The sequence below is a fragment of the Corvus brachyrhynchos genome, unplaced genomic scaffold, assembly GCF_000691975.1.
Source record: "Corvus brachyrhynchos isolate BGI_N302 unplaced genomic scaffold, ASM69197v1 scaffold32, whole genome shotgun sequence".
Taxonomy (NCBI): Eukaryota; Metazoa; Chordata; class Aves; order Passeriformes; family Corvidae; genus Corvus; species Corvus brachyrhynchos.
In genome coordinates this window covers 14,396,064-14,419,888 of record NW_008237919.1, presented here as the reverse complement: position 1 = coordinate 14,419,888, position 23,825 = coordinate 14,396,064, and the positions used below count along the sequence as shown (strand labels likewise).

The window sequence follows — 23,825 nt, the reverse complement described above, 5'->3', positions numbered from 1 at the left end:
CTCCTTTTGACCTTTTATATGGTTCAGAGGCAGGCTGTGTAGTCAACAACATTAATGCATTCACTTACAGTAGCAGTGTAAAGTGGCTGATCGTGTATGCTGGAAGGGCTAGAAATGCTAAATACTGAATGTTTCCATTGCTGCACTCAGTGATGGTGTGCTTACTAACACTTTTGAATGCAAAACGTAAAACATTTTGGACTTCTCCCATGATATACAGGTCAAATGTACTTGGAGTGGAGAGAAGCTTTCACCTCACCTTAAAACTGATAATCAAGCATTTTTTGTTTTCAGCTGGTGTAATACCAGCTGCAGAAAATAACTCCTGCTGATCAAATTTTACTCTCAGTAGCAGATGTGGGACTTAAAGGTCTTTAAATTTTGACTTCAGCTGTTCTCAGACAACAGGCTCTTATCTTCCAGTGCAAGTGCACAGATTTAGCTAAAGGCAAAGTTTTCTCAAAGCAGTACCAAAAATTCTACAGAGTCCATTGACTTTTATTTACTGTACATTGGCTGTATAATAATGCTTAAGCCAAAACACTGAAGATGGTTCCGTTTGTAATTGTACAACCATAAATAATTACAAAATTTGTACAATAACAGAGATTCAGACAGCTGTAAACGGGTAATAATTGTGCCTCTGCCTTCTGTTAACAGGACAAATTCTCTTACAAGCAGCAGACCATCACAACTGTACTGTGGGCTAACCTACAGATGCTTTTTCCATTCTCATCAAATGTTGACCTCTTCCAAATTCAGCTTTACATTATTTGTTATTTGACATCATGACTTTGCCTCCCAGCCTTCAGAACACTGGGAAGAAAATGTAGTAAGAATGATGTAAGAATCACTTATTGACAGAATTTGTTATGTGGGTCCCAAGCCACAGAAATGCTTCCTTTTAAGGAAAGGAAATTGAATTAAGGCTTTTGAGACTAGACGCTCCATAAGTGAACCGCAGGAGGAATAAGAATCCTTCATTAGAAAAACCTAGAAGACAATAATGTAATCCATCTCAAGATGATTTTCTCTTGCTATCTAGAGACTCTTAGGCTAAATGAGAATACATAACAACATACAACATTTTCCTATTAATTACAAAAAATCTGTGCTTCACTTGACTTTCTCAATAAACTTCTATATGTGCTTCCAATTTGGGGTCATCTCCCTTCATACAGAAGGGCTGCATATTCATGCAAGAAAAAGTTCATCAAACCTGTTGATATGTGTTGATACTGATAAAGTGACATGGAAGATGTCACTTTAATTGTGACAAAATATCAGGAGAATGCAGCATAGCCATCACACCATATCCTGTACTCTAGTGGATAAATTACAAGGTTCCTTTCAGTAGATTCAAATATGGTGTCTATTGACAATATCCAAAAGGTTTCCTCTCCTCCTCCTCTCTCTTCTAGCTCAAGCATCCCATGGTTACAGGTTTCAAGTCAGTAATCCCTAAAGTCCTGTGCATTTTCATTTCTCAGAAGACTACAACTACAACCACCCCTTTTCCATCATGACTGAGACAATCCATTCCTTGAAAAAAAAAAAGAGCAAAGATACTGTAGAATCATAGACAATAATTATAAATTCCCAACCTGCTCACATAGATTCTGGCCTGTACACGGACCTCAATGCAGAAATAATTACTCTATATAATTCTGTGTGGTGACAAGCATAATGTGGTCTGATTTAAGGTCATGGCCGGTAGATACTACTGTAACACAAACACTGCAGGAGTAATGCAAAACCACAAAAAGGTAGTTAGGACTTTCTGCATATTACCATTTTTTAATTCCAAAAGTCTATTCCTGACTAATTGTCATTGCCACCTACTCTCACTTAAATCGGGGTAAAAGGAAGATAAAAAATATTTCTATGGCATCTCAACATTAATTAACAGCACTACTTAAACATGAAAGGCATCGTTCTAATTTAAATACCATCTAAGTGTATGTATTTCTTTGGAAAAACAACAACAGAAAAAACCTGCTCTGTGATTGAAAGGATTCATGTTGAACCCTCAGATGAAATGCTATCAAATTTGTGCAACATAAAGCAAAGAGGAGGGAAGGAGGGAATACAGGAGGGATATATTAACTGACTTTGATTAAGCTACTTGTTTTATTTTATGAATTAAAGTAGAAGAAATGCTAAAAACATTGAGGCAAGACTTTTTAATAGCCATATGAATAAGAACCAGTGTACTAAGTGAAAGTCTTGAACACACCATCTTATCTGGTCCCAAAAAAGCTACCTTTTCTATTACATTATTTTGATTATGTCTCTAAAGGAAAGTACAGGTACTCATTCATTAACGAACACCACCTAATTACGTTATTCAGTAGCACTCTACATTTCTAATAATTCTAATTGTCAAATTGTTCTACACTAAAAATATACTAGAACATACCCAGTTTATTAATAGATTCATAGCCTTGAAATACTGCATTTTATTCAGGACATTTACAGTCAGAGTACGCATAATTTCAAGTTAGAAAAAGACGTCTGATTTTGGAAACCTCCTAAAGTAGAATAGCTACTCAAAATAGGCTGCTTACCTTACTTACGTTGCTTTAGACTGACAATTTTTCAATTCAGCCTACTATTTGAATGTATACAAGGAATATCTACCACCATGGGACTTTCTGGCCCTGTATCTTAACTCAAAATCATCTTGAATATAAATTACTATGAAATAAAAATAATGCTAGTAATTACCTGATCTTCCCTGGGGCAATATCTATCAAGACCAAGCTAAAGAGGTCTTGATAGGTCAGAGGAGGCACACAAACATCCAGCAGGTGCCCACCTGCAAAATGATAGCACTAAAATAGATGGATTTCCACCCTGTGCTATGAGTCAGATCATCTTTATTCTCTTATCAGCACGTATATAAATAAATCATATTTTCTAAACATTAAGAAAAATAGCCTAAAAGTGAAAAACTAAATTGAAAACTTAGTTTAACCAAGCACTGCACAGACATACTGTAAAACAGAAAAGTCGCTGTCCCAAAGAGCCTGCACCTTCAGTTTAGGATAAAGTACCACAGGAGTAGGGGTTAAGAGAAAAAAGAAAATTAATGAAAAAACAGGCAAACAGAACTGCATGTAGTAACAAAAAAAATACTAATACTATTAAGATGAGCAATAGTCAGCTAGTTAAGGAGATCAACAATTTAAGTCCCAGTTGTTACCATAACTTCAGCAATTTCAATGAATTTGTGCTGTGGTGGAAGCATACAGGCATTGCTGTGTTTCCTCAGTTTGTCAGCGTCCTCCATCACACAAGGTACTCTGTTGCACAAACACAGAGGTGCTACTTTTACCCCTGGTATTCTAATTTTTCATTCATTCCTTGCTTGATTCTATGAGTAGACAGTCTCTCCCTCCCTGTTATATCTTTTCCCATTACCTATGAAGACCAAAACTTTTATTTGTCAAATTATCGGTCAAAATACTGTACAATGGAGAAACTGGATACCACATAAATAATGTAAGACAATATCAACATTACTGATTAAAAGTAGTACATTTATAGGCATCTGTGATTCAAAAAAGTAGTAAACTGCAAGGAAAGGCAAGTCTCCATTACCTCTTAATAGAACAAATTCTCTTTTCACAACCCACTCAAAGTTTACACAAACCAGACAATCAGATGCTTCTTTATTTCTATCAAGAATAAAAAATAAACTTAAAAAAAAAAAGTTTATTTGAAAATTCCAGGCTGTAGATAAAGACATGAAATGCATGTTTAATGACAGTTTCTTTTGATTTTCATTTAAGGAATAGAATATGTCCTTTTTCCATTATAATTTACTGCTTAATTTTCTTTTCAGTGGCCTTTAGAGCCACACTATCTGAAGAGTCAGCTTCATGAAACTGTAGAACAGATATTCTCATCTTCGGCATTTATTTCCATATGAAAGGAAACCCAGAGACACTTACAACTTATCAAAAACCCCAATTCCAAACTCTGTGAAAGTAGAAAAAATTAACCTGACATTTGCATGTATCTGAAATTGCCAGAAACGTTAATATGCCAGTGCATTTTCATGAGGAGAATAATTTTTAGCATCAAAGCTCTGGGCTTTACTGCAGTTGGGTTTTCAAAACTAGCATGCAATGCATGTGTATTTGAAAAATAAAGCAGCAGCTGATTCTATATTGGTGGCATGAATTGTTCCAAGGTAATGTCAAAGTAATACTACTCAGAAACTGAGTTTCTATGGTGCTAAAAGCTCACACTTTTAATAAAATGTAATAACCACGATATAAAACAAGCCCAATAAGTATCAGAGTACAAACCAAATAAAAATACTGTACAAAAAGTTTGATTTGGTATCGAGACTATAAGCAGTTATTATAGTTGCCTCTAAGGTCATAAGTCTTATTATTCTATCCTGAACATTGTATAGGCACTTTTATAACAATCTTTCCACACAATTCTAAAAACAAATAAAAACCTCATCAGAATAAATTTCTCATCCACCTTCTTCATCCTCCACCCAATAGCTAGACTACCTTTGACAAAAAAACCAGGCAGTGTTTTTAAGAGGAGGAATGACTGGAAAAGCTGCTCCCCCTGCTGTCATCGACACTGTCTATCTTCTTGAAAAGACTTTACACACCAAGACACAGGACCAGATAGATGTGTTGTGGGGCATCCACTGATGGGACACCCCAGAAAATACAGAGCACAGGTAACTCATAAGCAGTATTCTCCCCCAGCCCACTCCATTGGAAAAGTACTGGTAACACCCAGACCCCTATGTCAACCCCTCAGGTTTAACTTACAGGTTGCTCTTTTCTAACAAGGCAGGTTGGGTGTACTGCATGTGGAAACAGTGAACTCTAAATCATAAGATGGGAAGCTCTGGAAGGATAACAGACAGTAGATCTGAGGAAATCTGATAAATTTTCAGCAGCAAAGTGACTATAGGAGAAATAATGTTTAAGTAGAATCAGAGTATCATCTTATTTTTAGGTGCCAGCACATGTTCTGCTTTCTGGACCTCCTGTTAAATCAAAAAGCAAACTACATTAATGAAGAATTTTAAGAAACATTAAAATGTTTCCTCTAAAAGATATGGTATGTGTTTGTTCCAAACAACATTAGAGGCAATTCAACCAATTCAATCCTGGTCCAAAGAGTCAGTCTCATTTAAGGGCCTCATTCAGACAAAACATGGTTTGGAAGAGTTTCAGTCTTTAAAAGCAATCTGCGTTGTTGCCTTAAAAACAAAGCCATTAAGGAAGCTAATTTTCTAACTTTTGGATTTTTTTTTTTTTTTTGGGGGGGGGGGGGTGTTGGTTTTTTTTGTTATTAGGACTTCTTTTCTTGAAATCCAGTTAATTAATGCTCTCCGAGAGGTAACACAAAAGAGTCTGGACTTCAGTGACCCTGCAGTAGCTTTGGCAGATTGACAGGCCTTTGTCTGATAAACTGAGTTTAGGTTATTCTCAACAAAGTTAAGAGTTACAAATATCTTACTTCTTTAATGTAACCCCAGGGCCCAAGTTTTGTCACAGTCTGCATGCACACACAAACTAGCAACTGATGGGGATTGAGACTCTCACATACTGTGACTAGACACATTTGGGCCAGTTGCTTTTTTGGTTTTGGGTTGTTTGGTGGGTTAAAAAAAAACAAACCCACAGAAAAAAAATAAACCAATATGCTTTCTCTTGAAAAAAAAAGAAGTTCCATCAAATACTGAAATGAAAATTTTCTACAGAAAACCTGCCAAAAATCATTGGAGAGATTCCCACTGTTACCTAGAGGTCTGAGTAAATTATACCTTTAGAGTATAACTGTGAAGTATTGTAATGTAAATCCAAGCACAGCCTTAACCATGAGATTGCCAGGAATACTACACTTCTTTTAAAAATTCATATGCAGCTACTGATTTGATTTTGAGAAGTATGATGTTAAAAACCCTCATGGCACATGCCTGGAGCACCTATAAGGATGCATTTGCAGATACAGTACCAAGATAGTCACAAAGGATCTTGCAAATATAACAAATGGTACCTGCCCCTTCAATCACCACCTATGTTATTAAATGGTAAAAATCTTACACAGCACTAAAACCACACAGAGAAATTTTCAAATCTAAAAAAGGGGGGGGGGAGGGTTACCATAAAGAACTAGCAACACTTTATTCTTTTTCTTTACTAGAACCCTCATGATTCAAGTGATGTACACCTAGGAATATGGCATCCACAGCATTCCCAAATATATGCTGCAATAAGTAAGGAAGAAGAAAAATGGGGTTCAGCCTTCTGAAAATACATTAACAACCAATATCTCACAGAATTACAGAATATGCTGAGTTGGAAGGGGCCCACAAGAATCATCGGGTCCAGCTCCTCCAGGGACACAGGACCATCCCCAAGAGTCACACCATGTGCCAAGAGCATTGTCCAAATGCTTCTTGAACTCTGTCAGGCTTGCTGCTGTGACCACTTCCCTGGGGAGCCTGCTCCAGTGCCCAACCACCCTCTGGGTGAAGAACCCTTTCCTGATATCCAGCCTAAACCTCCCCTGACACAACTTCAGGCCATTCCCTCAGGTCCTCTCAATGATCACCACAGAAAAGAGATCAGTGTCTGCCTCTCCTTTTCCCCTCACAAGGATCTCATGATAGGAAGAAACAAGTGCTTTTTGAAAATATTAAATAGCAGCAGTGGATTTATTTTCCCCCTTAATGAGACTTCAGTTGTTGCTTTATTACCAAAAATCCTCCTAAGAGAAAATAATAAAGATACAAAAGCAAAAAGCATCATATAATACACATGTGCTGACTACCACACAGGAGAGTCTTTGGTTTCCCTATGCAGCTGTCAGAGCAATCAATTTCAGTCACAGAAAACTCTTTTACAGAGGAGGAAAATAAAAATTAAGACCAGCACCCCTTAAAAATATGTTGCATGGTTTCCCTTTTATCTCCTTTGAGATTCTATTGTTACCCAGGCAAGCAGCACAGCCAGAGCTGAAAATTTAACAGTTTAAAATCTGTGACTCAACTTACCTTGGTAATAAATTAATTCCTGGAACACACAACTTGGAGTCTGTTATGCCAGCTGTTCTACATTAGCAGAATGACAACTCCTCCTTTCTTTCTAGCTGTGACATATCCAGATAACACAAGATTTTTGACAGATCAAATTTGGATTGGCCACGATTTTTAGATACATGTTATGAAGGAATGACTCGTTTTGCTTTAACCATTTCATGGAAACATACAGATAAGTAAAGGGCAAGAAAAAGACTAACTACTGGTAAAGGTATTTTGCATCTCTTTTACTGATTAATAGTTTGTTTATGGCAATGCTAACCAAAAGTGAACAAAAACTCCAGGGGAGAGGAGAGGGGAGCAAAGCAGACGTGCACTATTTCTACTTATGATGGACTAAACTGAACTCTGAGATCTCCATAATCACTCTTTGGCACTTTTGATTTACAGATCCACTTAGGAATCTGGCTCTTGGGATCATTTTTGTTTATAATGCTTACATACCATTTTAGCTCATTACTGTTGCGCATGGGATAGCAAGGAATATTGAACTCCTTTTCCGCAAGAGATGCAAATTAAATCTTGATGCAATGTTAATGCCTAACAGACAGCTATGGGTCATGAGTGTTTCTTTCACGCATAATTTTATTAATGTTTTTGTATGTGTGTCAATTCTGAAAATCAGCTTGCATTACTGGTGCATTTTTAAAAAACAGAGCTCCTCCGGATTTTGAGCCAGAAGTCTCATTTTACAGCAGGACTGGTGCTACTCCAGAGCAAATTGTAACCAGCTCCATCTGCTTTCAAAAAAGAACACAATCCCAGTTGTCTACACTCACAAAGGAAGTGATTAGGAAAATCCTGTAATTTTCTTCTATTATTTCTATCTTCCACTTCTCTGACTGATCCATTTGGTTCTCTTGAAATTACTTCTTTATGTGACCATTTGGAAATACGTAAAGAAGTGGCATTGCAAGAAGTAGCCATGTTGCAGTAGACAACGACAAGAAAGTGCCATCTACTTTAGCTATCACCTAAATGGAACTAATTAAGCAAGTATTCCCCTATATAATGCACAGCCAAACAGGTGGCTGTATTCCTGAGAGCATATTTAGGAAATTAGGATAAAAAAAGAGATACAATGCAGTAACAGCTAAGGCATGTTAAGTATCTTGGTGAGCATGACAAAGAAAAAGCCTGTGTATTCTTTCTTTTCTGTAGACAAACTTCTCCCTCCTCTCTCACATATATTTCTAAATGACATGTGTTTTTGTGTAAGAGATCACATTCTACCAAGAAAAAGACACATTCATCTCTTAGGGATTAAATACAAGAGTGAAATCAAGGGATATTACAAGCAAACTGTAAGATCTTTAAACCAGACAGTCTTTTTTTACTGTACTCCTACAGCAGCAGCAGAACTGTATCCTGATTCATGACTGAGACTCCACAATGCAAATAACCAGGAGTGCAGCATATTTATTTTAAACACTAGGTAAACATATTTGACCTTCAATCTGAGGATCTTATATGATAAATGATTCAGAGGATCTTTTAATTTTACAGATGAATAAAACTGAGCTTAAGCAACTTCCCTGAGGGTACAAAGAAAATTGACAAAGCTAGAAAAGAAACAGACCTTCAGTCTTTTGCCTAAACCTTAACATCCTTCCTAAAAGTGATACCACAGCAACTATCATACAGCAATAGGAATATTCATATTATTAATAATCTACTATATAACACAGATAAAAATGATGTTTCACAAAGCTGTAACTGTGCCACTCTAAATATAGAGTATGTTCAGGCAAACTAAATTACCGCCTTCCAGAACCGTGACTTAATATTGATCTGCTACCTTGTATTAGTTTTGTGTGGCCAGATTTTGGTAGAGGGGGGCAGCAGGTCTACAGGGGTAACTTCTGTGAGAAGCTTCCAGAATCTTCTCCCATGTCCAAGAGACCCCCTGGCCAAGGCCGAGCACATCAGAAAGGGAGGTAACACCTCTGGGATAACATACTTAAGAAGGGAGAAAAATGTTATTCCATAGGAGTGAGAATATGCAAGAGGAACAATTGCAGACACCAAGGTCAGTGAAGGAAGAGGGCAGGATGTGCTCCAGGTGCCTGAGCTGAGATTCCCCTACAGATCATGGGCAAACCATGGTGGAGCAGCTGTGCCCCTGCAGCCACGGAGGTTAGCAGGGGTGCAGAGATCCATCTGCAGCCTGTGGAGAAGAGGCACACTGGAGTAGGTGGATGCCTGAAAGAAGGCTGTGATCGCACAAGGAAGCCCACGGCGGAGCAGGGTACTAGCAGAGACCTGGGGGTTCTTGGAGAGAGAAGCCCACGCTGGAGCAGGTTTCTGGTAGAACTTGTGACATGGTGGTGGATCTCGCTGAAGCAGCTGTGTCTGAAGGACTGCACTCTGTAAAACGGAACCCATGTTGGAACAGTTCATGAAAAACTGTTCCCCATGGGATAGACTTACATTGGAGAAGTTCACGGAGGACTGTCTGCCGTGGGTGTGTCTTGGGGTGACTTTATGATGTGTATCCCATATCACTGCCCTATGCCCAGACATTAATTCTTGTGCCTTTCTATGCCTCTAAACTGAGCCTGAGAGGGGGAAGGAAAAACTGAGCAAAACTTTTTCAAAGCAGTTTGCAGCTTGTTCAAGGTCACACAGAGATAGAGACTTTTTTTTCCAGCTGCGGCAGGGGAGCGAGGAAGCACCCGGCTTGCAGGTTTCTTTTTTTCCAGTCAGCTTTTGGCCAGTTGTTTCATTTTCTTTTTCTCCAGAGAGAGACTGAGAGTTGAACTTTTTTCCTTCCCTGAAATTTCAGATTTTCTCCCTTTTCTACTGGACTGCTTCAGTATCACAGCACATCGGGAAGACCAAAGGGAGGACTGAAACACTTTCCCAGGTTTTTTTCTTCACAGCAAAAGATTTTATTATTTAGCATTATTTTCCTTTTCCTGTGTGTTTGCTAAATAAACAGTTTTTATCTCCTTCGCTTTCCTTCGAGGAAAATTTATTTTTCCTGAACCTGGTGGGGGAGGGGTGGTGACGTGACTTCTCTCAGAGAATATATCTCTAAATTTGACCAAACCGGAACAGGGTGGGACTCCATGCTGGAGCAGGGAAAGGACTCCTCTTCCAGAGCAGTGGGAGAAACATTTGATGAACTGACCATAACCCCCATTCCCTTCTCCCTGCGCCACTTGGGGGAAGCAGTTGAGCTGGGAAGGCAGGAGGGGTGGCAGGAAGGTGTTTTTAAGATTTATTTTACTTCTCATTATCCTACTCTGATTTTGACTGGTAATAAATTCAACTAACTTTCCCAAGCTGAGTTTGTTTTGCCTGTGACAGTAATTGATGAGTGATCTCTCCCTGTCTTTAACTCATTAGCCTTTTGCTGCATTTTTTCTCCTGTCCATTTGCAGAGGAGAGTGATAGAGCAGCTTTGGTGGGTACCTGGCATCCAACCAGGGTCAACCCACCACATACCTTCACAACATCAAAAATTACAGGAGTCTAAAGTAGTTTCTGTTCAAGAAGTCAACATATTTAAAATAAAAATAATTTTAAAAGGGTGTCGCAATCAAGAAGTCATTATATATCTCAGTCACTGCACATCAAGAAATGTCTTCAAGACAGTAGAGCATATTTTGCAATAACCATAGGTAAAAACTGGTTTTAGATGGTGCTTACCAATGGGGGCCACATTAATTACTGCTTTATGGGTACTTGTTAGTGTTCTAGAGGTTATAATGCAAAACCACTTAGTGTTTGTGCATTGTGGTTCCCTTTGTTTCTCATTTACAATGCCAACAATAAATCCAAAGTCACCTGACCTCTGCAATCAAGCCAAAAATAGCACCTGCTGAAAATTATCCCTTTCAAATTACACATTATGGACACAGTGTTTACATCAGGCAATTTAGAACAATAACAAAAAAATATTTTTGGCAGCTTCCCCCCAGTCCTCTTTTATTGGTACAGTGCCTCCACCATACTCACTAATAACTACTCCCTGTCATGGATTACCATACAGCTTACTAGTGGCATTAATTCAGGGATTCAGACAAAGGAGGAGCTTTAATGCACATCAGTCAGATGACATGGGGATCAGCAGTATTTTAAGGCTGCACCTCACACATCAAGGGCTAAGACGGCCACATTTCTGACTGAGATAGAGAACACTGATAGGCTCTATCAGAGGAAGCAAGTAAATACACAAATTTCTCACCACCACCACACAAAAAATTCCAGTTAAAAAGAAAATATTAAATCATATAATTACTACTACTATTGTTTTAAAAAACTCAAGAGACCCAGGAACAAAATTGTGATTCCTGTCCTAAGCACTGCACAGATGTGCACACAGATTCACAGTGTGGCAAAGACCTTGCACTAAGGACAGTATTTTCCAGAAAAAACAAGAAACAAATGGATTACGGAGAAAGAAAAACATTCTCACATTCAATTACACTAGAGATTTTCCTATGCATTGCTGTCCGTATTACAAGTTTATATAGAAGCACTCACTCAAAATACTTGTACACACAAATATCCATGCAGGTATGCATGCTCATGCATGCATATTCACATACACAGTTCCCTGCATGTTTTTATATGCACGTATACTGAAAAAAGTGGTAAGCTGAGGTAATTTGAGGAGAAGGAAAATGAAAACAAAACAGATAGAGGGCAACAAATATGCAGCAAGGATAAAGGGAACATGACAAGTAATGAGAATACTCCTGACAGAGAAAGGAGAAAACAACAGTAACAACAAAAGGAAAGGAAAAGCAGGCAAAAGAAATAATACCAAAAGCCCAACTAATAAAGACAGCCTGCTGATTTGTATTTCAACTACAGGTTTATTTTTCCATCAAAAATGATAAATGTTAAACTGGTACAACAGCTGTTTTGCTACAAACTTTTGCTATATCCCTGTATTCCAGGAGCTGTCCCTCAGCCTGGAACGGGCTGTTCCTCACCCATTCAGTCACTTAGGAAAAAGTGCCACTAAGAAACATTTCTGTGCCCAATACTGAGAATTCTAAAAGACATCAAGGACTTCTAATATCAAAAAAGTATAGGGATTTTGCATACACCAGTGCCTACTGAGATACAATTTTATTACAATTTAACACGTTACAAAAAGAATATTCTAAGGCTTACTTAACTAACTGTAGAGTATCCTGAAGTAAATAAAAAAAACACAATCAAAAAGCCAACAGAAAAAACTACAACAAAAAATACAAAACATAGATGTGAAATAGAGGAAATATTGGTATTAAACTCAGTAGCTCTATCAGATTTTTATTCTCTTCTAGCAGAGGAGCTTTTCTCATTTACCTGCCGGAAACACACAGCATAACTATGTTACTTTGTATGCATGCATATACTTACATCTAAACCAAAATGGATGTGTATGTGCTTGCCAGTAACCAGCTGTGAAAGAAAGGAAGAAAATGATAACCATTTCCAGAGTACTTCCCTGCCTTTGCATTCTTTTGTACTTGAGCACTGGAGAAAAGCCAACATCAGCACCTAGCCATTAAAAAAGATAAAAATGAAGCATCTTCCCAGCAGTATTCTTTTATTGGAGCACAGCATAAATGCACCCTGGCACTTTAGGTTACGGTGTAGCAAAGCATAGTCTTCCATTCTGGTACAATACCCAGACTCCAGAGATTCATATTTGAGGGCTATGTGCAGTAAAAAATTAACATGACAAACTAATGCAACCTTCACAATATACCTTGTCCCTAATTCTACAGGTTTTGAGGTTTGGGAAGGTTTTCACATGTATTTCCTTTAGCAAGGATGCAAAAATCCTAGGAAAAAACTCATTTGTAGAAGCTAGGCTTCAAATTTTCTGTGCATCATTTCTGCATTCATACAACCCTTTCTCACTTTCCCAATTCAGAGTGTGCATTTACATATCGTATCTAAAAAAACAAGAACTAGTTTAATTTGAGACTACTAATTGTTGCTGGCAATCACTCAATTTTCCACCAGATAATTTTATTCAGAAGCTAAAAGCCACAGTACCAGGCAAGGTTGTCCTGTCATATATTGCTTTAGGCTAGGCCTATCTAAAATGAGTTTAAAAGGTTATTAACTCTGCTCTACAAGCAGACACACAATGCAGTTTCACAAGAAACTTCTTGCTTTAATGTTTATAAAATGCAATCTTAAAGAGGTCTTTATATCCCTCCCACAAAGGCACACTGCAGTACAGCCCCTCACTTATTTGCTTCTGATACAGTAGCAGCAGATGCTTCTCCTTCCAATTTCAAAAATTAGCCTTCCAGGGGAATTAGAGAAGCAAATAGTAGGACTTCCTTGCGTGACATACAGATTCAACACGTATAATGCTTTACTTGTACTGCCAGACTGCAGAGATAATTAGGAAGCTGCAGAGTCCTTGACCTGAATTTAGGATCCAGTTAAATCTCAAGGTAACATTACAGAGTGATTTCAAGAAACTAGCTCAATGCAAATGTGGTAAAAATAACAACAACAGGTTTCCCCAAATACTTCCTAAACACAGCATTTCTTTTCACTTGAAGTAGAAAAATTATCAAAGTGAAAAAAAAAGCTTTATTTGCATCCATGTCAACATTGCTCTAGTGATTTTTCTGTCTTTCAGAGATTCAAATCTAGTCCAGAACTGGAATAAGCAGAAGGTTCAAGTGATTTTTACTTACTTCTTCCAACATTTTGGGAGGAAATCTGGCCATTTTTTATTAATCTTTATTGTATGAAGCCTGTTCAACATAGTGAAGAATCCCATAGGAAGTGCAAGTTCAAGAGAAGGGGAACAAGAAAATAGGCATTTCCTCTAAATGTGTGGTTTGATACACGATAATCGATAAAATTTAGGAAAATATTTTCAAAATCAGCAAGAAGGATAGCTGAATGCTAATGCACTTATTTTGGAAACTATCACGAAGATGAGATTTCAAACGGCAGAAACCTCAAAGCACCTTTTGAAGGTATGATCTTCATGAAGTTGGCTGATAAAATTCCTGAGACGATGTCACAGTGCAGGAGAAGGGATCAGCTAGAAGGCCAGGTTCAGATTCTCCACTATATAGTGTTGTATGCAACTGCTTCTCAAGCTTGTGCTCCTTCTTAAAAGATGAAAGATAGGACAAGGTTGCAGATTAGTTCAGCATTTCATCCTTGAAGTACGTAAGATTTTCCAAGATGATGATTTCAGGACAAAAGCAGATAAACAAATATTATTCAGAACACTTTGAAAGATAAAAATGCTAAGAGCAGGAAAATACTAAATAACAATGACAGTGATTTCCTTGCTTTGCAATGCCACTGTAGAGAGACGACAAAAAAAGAAAGCTTCATTTACTTGCTTAGCTATTTATTATCATTTAAAATGTTCTTTGTACTGAAGCTAATAAGAGCTTTGTTTTAAAAAAGGCAATCAAAAAACAGGATTTATAGTATAAAGTCCTTTAGTCTTTTATTTTCTTTTATACTTGACATATTTAAACTGTGCAAGTAGTTGGTAACCTTCAAGGAATTCTAGAGAACCTTGTATAATCATGAGATACTATTTCCATCAGTTTCACTGTTTTCTGCTTCTTAGCCATTGTATCTTATTCCAAAACAGAGAAGACCATTTGAGACAGGACACTTAAATCTACCTTTGCAATGTAACTGGTAGAAATTGAAAACTATGCCTTTAGCACTGAGTGAAGACCAAGACCAGTCAGTCTGTTTGTTTGTTCAGTGGGGAGAGAAGTAACCAACCCAAATGAGGCACCACCGCCTTCTGTAGTGCACATCCCAAGCCATGCTGTATACATACATATAGAATAGCACTCATTTCAGCTATCTGATTACACAAAAATCTGCCAGCAGTAACAGCTGCAAAGCAGCTGATCTCCTTCCAACCAGGCAGTGATGACACCCTGTACAATTTTTACTTAGTATTCCTGGATAAAACCAAGTTTTATTCAGTTATCAGGCACACATTGATAGCAGCAACTATAAGATAAAACTGATAGTGATTGGGAAGGAAAGCAACCATCTACAAAACAGAGGCATACTAACAAAATATAAAAAAACCAGCCAGCCAGTATCATTTTAAGAAAAGAATTAATTTAATCAGTATTTAAATTTTTAGCTGTTTTGGTGCAGTACTGGGACAAAATTCTTCCCTTTAATCAAGTCTTTCTTGCAAATAGTGGTTTGGGGAAGGCAATGAAAAAGTATAAAAGAGAAATATGTACTATCTCATTTACATTGTGATTCTCCAAAAGGAAGAAAAAGCCCTGTTAATATGCAGCAGAGGACATGACTTTATTTTATACATTATTAAATATGGGATTCATATTTCATAAAATGATATTTAACTCCATTTATTAAGACTGTGTGTTGTTTTTTTGGTTTTTTAAAATTTGAACTTCCCTAGCAGTGTGCACAGAACAATTTCAGAAAGTGAGAAGAGTCAGGTGGTGGGGCCCCAGGGAGGTTTGATAGGCAGGGAGATAACTCAAGTCTTTCTAGCAAAACTTTTGAAACAGAAAACACATGGAGTATGGAGGGAGAAAGCTTAAGGAAAGGAATGGCAGAGGTAATATATGACAAGTTGATATAAAAAAGCAACTGTAGTTTTATCCCTACAGTCCATTTCTTCTTATCAGCTGTGTTGGCTCTTCTTATCTGTGCCTAATTCTAGGGCATCGAAGAAATAAAGCAAAAAAGGAAAAAATATCTTCCCTCAGCCCTGATGACCCCTCACCATTCCCTTGCTGCACTATTTTTGATTAAAACACTTAATATATATCCTAATAAAAACCCCACAAAATCCCTGCCAGTTGTTGTGCAATACGGGATAAGAGTGAACATTGAGCTTAGTGAATCACTGATTCTTCAGCAGATCTGCAGACCTCCAGCTGTTTGCAAAGCATCTCCTGACAGACACAGAGGAGCAGATGGACAAGAGCTGCACAGAATATACATGTATATGTATATATGTGTAGGAGGGGCTGGAGTGCATGAAGGGAGAGAAAGCTCAGAGCAGCCTCGGAGAGAAATAGAAACAAAATGGGAGAAATCAACCTTCTCGTTCACATAAAAAGCAACATCATTCAGATCCCAGGTCCTCAAATGAAAATGCACTATTAAACAAGAATAGCAACAACTCTGGCCTGCACAAGATGTCATGTCATTATTTTTCAAAACACTTGTTGGATGACTACAGATTTAGTCATAAAAATTAGAACTGAAGTGTGAAAATGGGGAGCACAGACACAGCAGTAGAAGAGTGTTCAGGAGAACAAATTATGCTTCTGGACCCACTGCCTCGTGAGGACAACATCTGATTTTCCTGAAATGTTGTCTCGTGCACTGAATATTGACTAGGACAAAGGAGACGGGATGGAGGAACAGTGTGGCGTGCACATGCTGATTATTCCTGTTATATCTGTCCCTTCTATACCCTCTCTCTTGATTTGTTTTTTTTAAAGGATTGCATATCAAGACCGCCTGGTGCTTTTGACAGTAAACTATTATTTTATCCTATCAAGCAAAATCTGACTGATTCTTGGACTTTTAATTAAACTCCAAATGGCTACCAGAGAGATCAGCAAAACATCTAACACTAGACAAAGCTTGTTTGGTTATTTCTGCTAATTAATTATATTTAATTATTGCTCAGTAACAGAGCCTTGGTGATTATTTGAAAGTGCCTCCAAATAAAGTGGCTCATCTGCCTACCAAAAGAAAGACAAGAAAACAACGTCATTTGTTCTGAAAACAACAGAGATTCTTATACTTTCTCATATTTAGCTTTCTCATATATATCTTTGCAGAGGAGGTGGTGCAGTGCTAAAAACTACCCTCCATTTTCATTTGGTTTGAATCCATATCTAAACAGAAGGATCAAGGCCTTCTGTCAAAAGAGTTTAAAAGAAATGTGATGAAAAACTATCCCTGTGCCCATAGCAAGAATTCTGGGTGTGCAGAATTCCAAGACATGGATAAAATGTGTCAGCAAAGGCACAAAGTCTCCTACTGTGGAAACAAGAAATTCTGCAACAATATCATTCCTATTGTATTCTGCATAATAGATTTCAAATCCAGGCACACATCTTTTAGTATGTGTCAGGACAGGGACTCAGAGGGCTTGTCTGAAACACCCTAGACATTGTGGAACAGAAAGCAGTAAATTAGTTGGCAGACAAAGCAGATATGCCAAACCTTTAAGGCACAGAGTATTACTGTTACTGGGAAGCATTTTGTACATTCTTATAATTCTGAAACAGTTTTACAGCTTTATGCATGATCAAGTACATAAATGATCTTTGAGGATACAGCAACCTGTGTTGTTTACTTGTGTGCTGCCTCGCAGACATCCGCACGCCCACAGTGAACCACCGTCAGGCTCCCACCCCCAGCCGCCAGACTTCAGCAGGGCCACAGCTGCAGCATCATTCTAAGGCTTGGCTTTGCCTGCCTGCAGCAAGCAGGTGTTTTTTGAAGATACAATATAACCTGGATAGTCTGTCCAAGAAATGGCCACAACGGGACTTTCTTGTATAGGGAAAACATGAAAATTAAATAACTGGAGTAGTCAGGAAATTCTGAATATGCATTTCGCAGATTGGCTAGCATAAACCATGTATGTGGCAGATCACAAATTGCAATGTTGATTTTGAAAACAGAAGAACCCTTCTGAATGGTGAAATGCAGATAGAAAAGACAGCCTCTTTCAGGTTTTAAAATGGTTGTTTGCAACAAGTTGTCTAGAGAAATCTGTTATTCAAAAGGCTAGTTGGTGGCTCTCTCTGCGATGTGCTAAAATCATGAACTTGCACACCATACTGTAAACAGCAATATATAGATCTGCTACTTATTGACATTTCTGTCCTAAAGCCTTTAGCTTTATCATACTTATTTAATAAGAAATCACAGTACACTGTGGAAAGGGCAAACAGATGCTGAAGCACAGCATTTAACCTGAAATCTCTACATGGATGAAGCTGCATGGCTGGCACACCAAGCCTGGAGGAAAAAAGGCATCTTTTGGATGGAGATACCATGGACACATAGCCCTTGGGCAGATAAAAATGATGGACGTCCCAGAACTACCTGTTCCAGCTCATTCCCAGTTTCCTGAGGCTTTGCATCCAGATAGAAGAATTTGTAGAAGGAAGGCCTATGCCTGTTTTCTGTAAGAGGTCAAATTAATTACAATGGACTTTCTAAAACCTTTTTCCTTCTCTGCACTAGTAGCCTGCCTCCCTCCTTTTCCCAACACTTCAGCCACAAAAATCAGACTACTGCTTCCACATGGCTACCAAAAGCTCACACTTCATGACTAAGCTACATCTTAGACTGTGAGCATCAGCCCAGCAACACCTGCCAGTCCCACAAACATAAGCAGGCTATTGCAGAAATCAATAAAAATGTCATTGCATCCTGAAGCTACAGGAAGGATAAGGAACTTGACAGTTCTGCAGCCACAAGAGAAGTATGCACCTAGTTAAAATGCAGGTGACAGCATTTGATGGGTTTTGAGCCAAGGAGTATATTTGAGTATCATACACACTAGTAATATGAAAAATGATTTAAATATAGTTGTTCAGACACAAATCCAGACCACAGAAAAATAACCCTATGCTATTATATATATAGCATAGCTATAAAATTATTAGACAAGTTACATCCCAAAGCACAGTCTGCATTTCTAAAACTACCTGAGAAGTCTTATATGGAGCTTTTTTTCTCAATTTGACTTTTTTCCTAAATTGCTCATGCAGAAAACAGTAACAATATATTCTACAGTTACACAACAGTTGAGTCTTTCAAGAATACAATATTTTTTTATTTATTGAAAGGACATAAGGCATCCAAGAAATTCAGCTTGACTCTTGCCTAGTTTGATCCAGGTAGTGGGCAACTACAGGACCCATGGCAGCCAGTAAGTCAGATAATATTTCCTAAAGTGATCTGTTTATTTAAAATTTTGCTTTAGAGACAATGCAGCAAAAAGAGCCAAATAGCTACTACTTCTTATGTTTCACTTCTTATGTTTCACCACCACCTTTAAACCCTTTTTTTTTTTTTTTTTTTAATATTAGCCTTCAATAATGATATTAGCATACGAATGATATTCAATTGCTAGTAAAGATCCCTGAAGGAAATGAAAACTAACAAGTCTTCTGTTTATTATCATCACATTTACTTCTTCAGCATCAACCACAGCACAAAAGCAGAGTCTCTTAGCAGCTGCAGAGCCTTTGGTGGTCATTGCATAGTTCTACCGATGGATAAAATATCTACAGACTAGCTCAAAGAAAAGATTTGACCTTGAGGTACAACAGATCCTCTTTGAAACAAACCTTCTCCTCCTAAGCAATCCAAAGAGTTCGTGTCTAGGAGTGAATCTGCAGGCATTAGACATGATGGGAAAAAAATTCTTTTAAAACAAGAGGGGGATTGGAGGAAAAGGGGACTCGAGCATACTTGGTTCCAGGTCACAAAATAATGGTTCAGAAAACAGTTCACCAGACAGTGAGATTAATGTAACATTTCTCAGCTTTTCTTTTGTGCCACAGAAGGGTGGGAATTATAAAGTGGAGAAAGTCCCATGCTGTAAACTAATAATCTTTTATCATATACCTCTCCCTCTTCTCCATTACACGAAAAATGCTCAAAGGCTGAATATGTTTTCTGCAATAATTTCATCGTGTGTTAGCATAGTATATTTCCTACAAGTCTCTGCACTTTAGAGGGTTATTGGCTATGACTTAATGACTTAGATTAACACATACAAATCTCAGAGACACTAAAACCAAGTATTTGATTTTATAGGATTTAAAATTGTTTTATGTTGTCCATAAACTATACCAGTTTCTACTTTTTCCCAAATAAGATCAAAATTATTTAAAACATTAGACAGAAACATTCATACCAAAAATTAAAAAAAAAAAAAAAGGTGACTCAAGCCAAAAGCATTTATTATAAGTCTGTGTAATAATGAAGCAGATAACCTGCACTTCAATACATTATTTGGACAGTCCCACTGAACCTATGCAATAACTCTAAGAGGCCAGTAAATCTCACTTTAAGGCATTGTATGAAGCACACCACAGCCTCAGATGGTACATTGGAATACATTCTCTCTGCTGGCTCCCAATCAGTGCAGGCCTTACCTTAGAACCCAGGCAATAAGAATATTAGAGTGTTTTGAACTTTTAATAAACTAGAGATTAAGAAAACCCACAAAACTAAGCAAACAAAACGTTTTTTCAGGAAAAATCCATTAATGTAATACCAAAAGACCAATAAAACACGGGTCTTTCTATCATCCCCCAAAGAAATTAAGGCATCAAATTGAGGTTCATGAAATAGGCACTGGAAATATTTCTAGACCATAGTATGAGTAAGTAAAGGACATGAATACAGAAGGTTAAATTTTTAGGATAGTCTGTTGCAGAAGCAGGATTTCTGAAAGAACTTCCCATACCATGGAAGCATGAATTTACATGCTTAAACTGCCTTAGATACTGAAGGATAAAAATTGAACAAAAATACATTATCCAGAACTACTCATAGAACAGAATGAGAAGGGTATCTACCCACACGTGCATAGTAAAAAACAATGATCTCACACTGTCTTAGGCTGATGTCAGATTTTTGCTTCAGATCAGCAGGTCAGCAAGTACAGGTTTTGACAGACAGTTTGCTAGAAAAATTCAGAGAGTTTTCTGTACTGCAATATTGTGTCAGCGTAGAGTCTACTCTATCCTCAAAAGCATATTCATTTCCAGTTTCCTAGAAGTCATCAACAAGTTTGCAAGTCATTCAAATATAATTAAGTATAATTAAAACCAATCTTACCTTCTTTTGATCTTCTAGTTTATGACTTACTGGATTCCTTCCATGTTTGCTCATCTCTGAAGATAAATCCATCACATTCACTCCTTGCCCTTCAAAATGAAATCGGTTCAGCAATGCAAAAAACTAATCCAAAAAACAGGGGCTACAAACACAGAAACATGGTGCTTTTTTCCATCACACACCATCTCTGAACATCAATGACTTGGAGAAATGAATAAGAAATGCATTGATTGAGCTGAGGAAAACTTTGCAGTTCACTCTTGAGACTTTCCAAATCACCATAGCGTTTTAAAGAGCTGATGCTTAAGAAGAGAAATAGTCATCTACCACTTTTAAATCCAACTGCTATCTGTATCTTTCTTCACAGGTTTCCATTTTACAGGAGGTTACATCCTGACTGTAGACCTGTTGAGATAAAAAAAAAAAAAAAATCATCAAGATTGATTTACAGTTTTCTGTCACACTGTAACTGATTGATTATCTGTCTTCATTAGGGGGGTGTGAGTGTGGATTTTGCATGGTTTTTGTCTTGGTGGTTTTGTTTTGGGGTGTTTTTTTCTTTTGTTTAGTTTTGGTTTGGGTTTGTGGTTTTGTTTGTTTTTGTTGTATTTTTGTTTGTTTGTTTTTGTTAAGTGATACTGGAGTTTCATTTAGTACTTGGCAGGATGAAATAATATATGATCCCATTCGTTCCCCTCTACATCACTGTGGGGATAGAGTATTCAACTCAGAACAGCTAGTGAATTCCAGGTACCAATGTAAAGGAAAAAATATAGGAAAGAGAAAAGCAAAGACTATTTGTCTAAAATACTGAAAATACTAAATAAAAAATGGACCAAAAAAATCCTCCTTAAAATACCTCATCCCACCCCTAAGCTTTCTCATTGTGATCCAGTTACAAATAGGAGAAAGACACAAGGGCGAGATAGACACAACGAGACAAAATCAAGAGATCAATATTGATACAAAGAAGCACTGATAGCACAGTGCCCTATGAGATACAATTTCTTCCCCAGACTGAGTGTTCCAACAAGAAACAAAATTGTAGTTATTCTCAACACTACAATGTGAAGCACCTATTCTTACCTATTTTCATCTTCATATACAATTGAACATGATAGCAATACAGGACTAATCAAGCAACAGGGACAAGTCCTTTCCAAAAATAACTAAACAGAAGATGCATTCGCCTTGGAAAATCGCAGGAATATAAACAATTGTACACTAAGATGCTATATGAGAGAACACATACCCAGATAGCTTGTTACCCAAACACAACTTTAGCCTGGTACATCTTACCAGCATATAATGAATTTTGCTTGCTATTCTAATTTTTGAGAATCACCTCCTTCTGCAGCTATGCAGTGTATTATAAACATGCTCACCAAAGTAAACTCAGATGCTTAGAGAGCGTTTTTCTATTCATTATTAGGGCATCCTGGGAAAGTCAGTGAAATAAAAAACAAGACTAAGGCATTAACTGCCCATAAAATAGGAAGCAGTCATTAAAACTATGCTGTTAAAATCTTCCATAAATTTAGGATTTTATTGGATTAAGAAGCAGATCAGATTCAATAGTATGCTATAACCTTCCCAAGCACACCTAGCTTTTCTCACTCTGTTTCCACAGAATCTGATGCACAGCAGGACAGAGCCAGATATCACTCTCAGGTGCAGCCTATTCCCACCCCACTTGTGATTTCCCCCATTTGACAGTTTCCCAGATCCACAGAATGCACAAAACCATAATGCCAGGATGCAGGAAGATGAAACATGAGATACCGCTGGCAGGGATCAACATCTGGATTTATGCTTATAACAATTACATAGCCAAGATAAGTCAAAACCAAGCTGCTTAAACCCAGCAGTTCCTCTGATTTTTCTCTGGTTCATTTCGTGGTCAGACATGTGAATTTTATTACTTTCCATGCCTGGCAATTAAGCTATGCTAGGCAATTAAGCTATTCTGTGAAACTGCATGGTGTTTTCAAGCCAAAGTTGGACAGAATGCAAATAATTTTGTTTGGGCTGCCCTCATTACTTTTAACACGCAAAGCACAGGGTGGCAACTCTTGCTTGTTCCATTCAGCACACTGTTCCATGGTCTTCAGCCTTTTCAACATAAACAGGTAATTAAATGCTCTTGGCTGGTAATTTTTTTTTTTTTTTTTTTTACAGTGGCATCCAATTCATTATTTACCATTTTACACTGGTATTTAACATACACACAAATCGCAGAATAAAACATCCAGAGTCCTAGACAGCATGATGATCACACACTAAATAATAGATTTTTACTAGGTCACCTAGAAATATAAAAGTCAAGATGATTTAGAGCTTTTTTACTATTTTATTCTCTTAACAGACACAAAAAAGTCATTCAATAACAATTTCTAATAATTTACAGACACTTAGAGTAAAATAGTCTTCCAGATGCATTTAACAGTGCAAACACAGGCCTAAAGGAAGTGGAACAAGCTATCCAAGTCAGGAACATCCTTAGACTTTCTTGCTAAACAACACAATGAGGAAAATACTATGTTGAAATATTTGTGATGATGGGGGGAGGTTAGTGACTTCCTCCTCTAAAGAAACTACAGAAAGCATTCAAGATGATGAAACTTCTGGTTTAAGTACCTCAAATACTTGCCTTAAATTCAGGTGGACTTAAGTCAGGTGAAATATGCCTGAAATAACTTTTTACTTCACTGTAAGCTACAGGTTACTGAGAGACTAGTAGGGAAAACCACCAGAATATATTCTGAGAATCATCCTCTCTATACTGCCCTTATTATCAACACAGATAGTTCTTGATAAGTTTACACTGACAGAATTTTCAGAAAGCAACCAGAATCTTCAAGCTCTCTGCAGGCTTTTTCCATGTAGCAGTAGTAGTAATAATAATAAT

The 23,825-nt window shown here is 37.5% G+C and overlaps 1 protein-coding gene across 1 annotated transcript in view; it reads right to left on the bottom strand.

Annotated features, from left to right (window-relative positions):
- The window catches only part of NAV3 (neuron navigator 3), a 525,470-nt gene that overhangs the window by 371,424 nt on the left and 130,221 nt on the right, over positions 1 to 23,825 (bottom strand). Inside the window, exon 2 of the mRNA XM_017733278.1 lies at positions 20,918 to 21,322. Within this exon, the coding sequence (XP_017588767.1) occupies positions 20,918 to 20,989 (72 nt within the window). The 5' untranslated portion in view covers positions 20,990 to 21,322. The remainder of the gene's footprint in view (positions 1 to 20,917; positions 21,323 to 23,825) is intronic.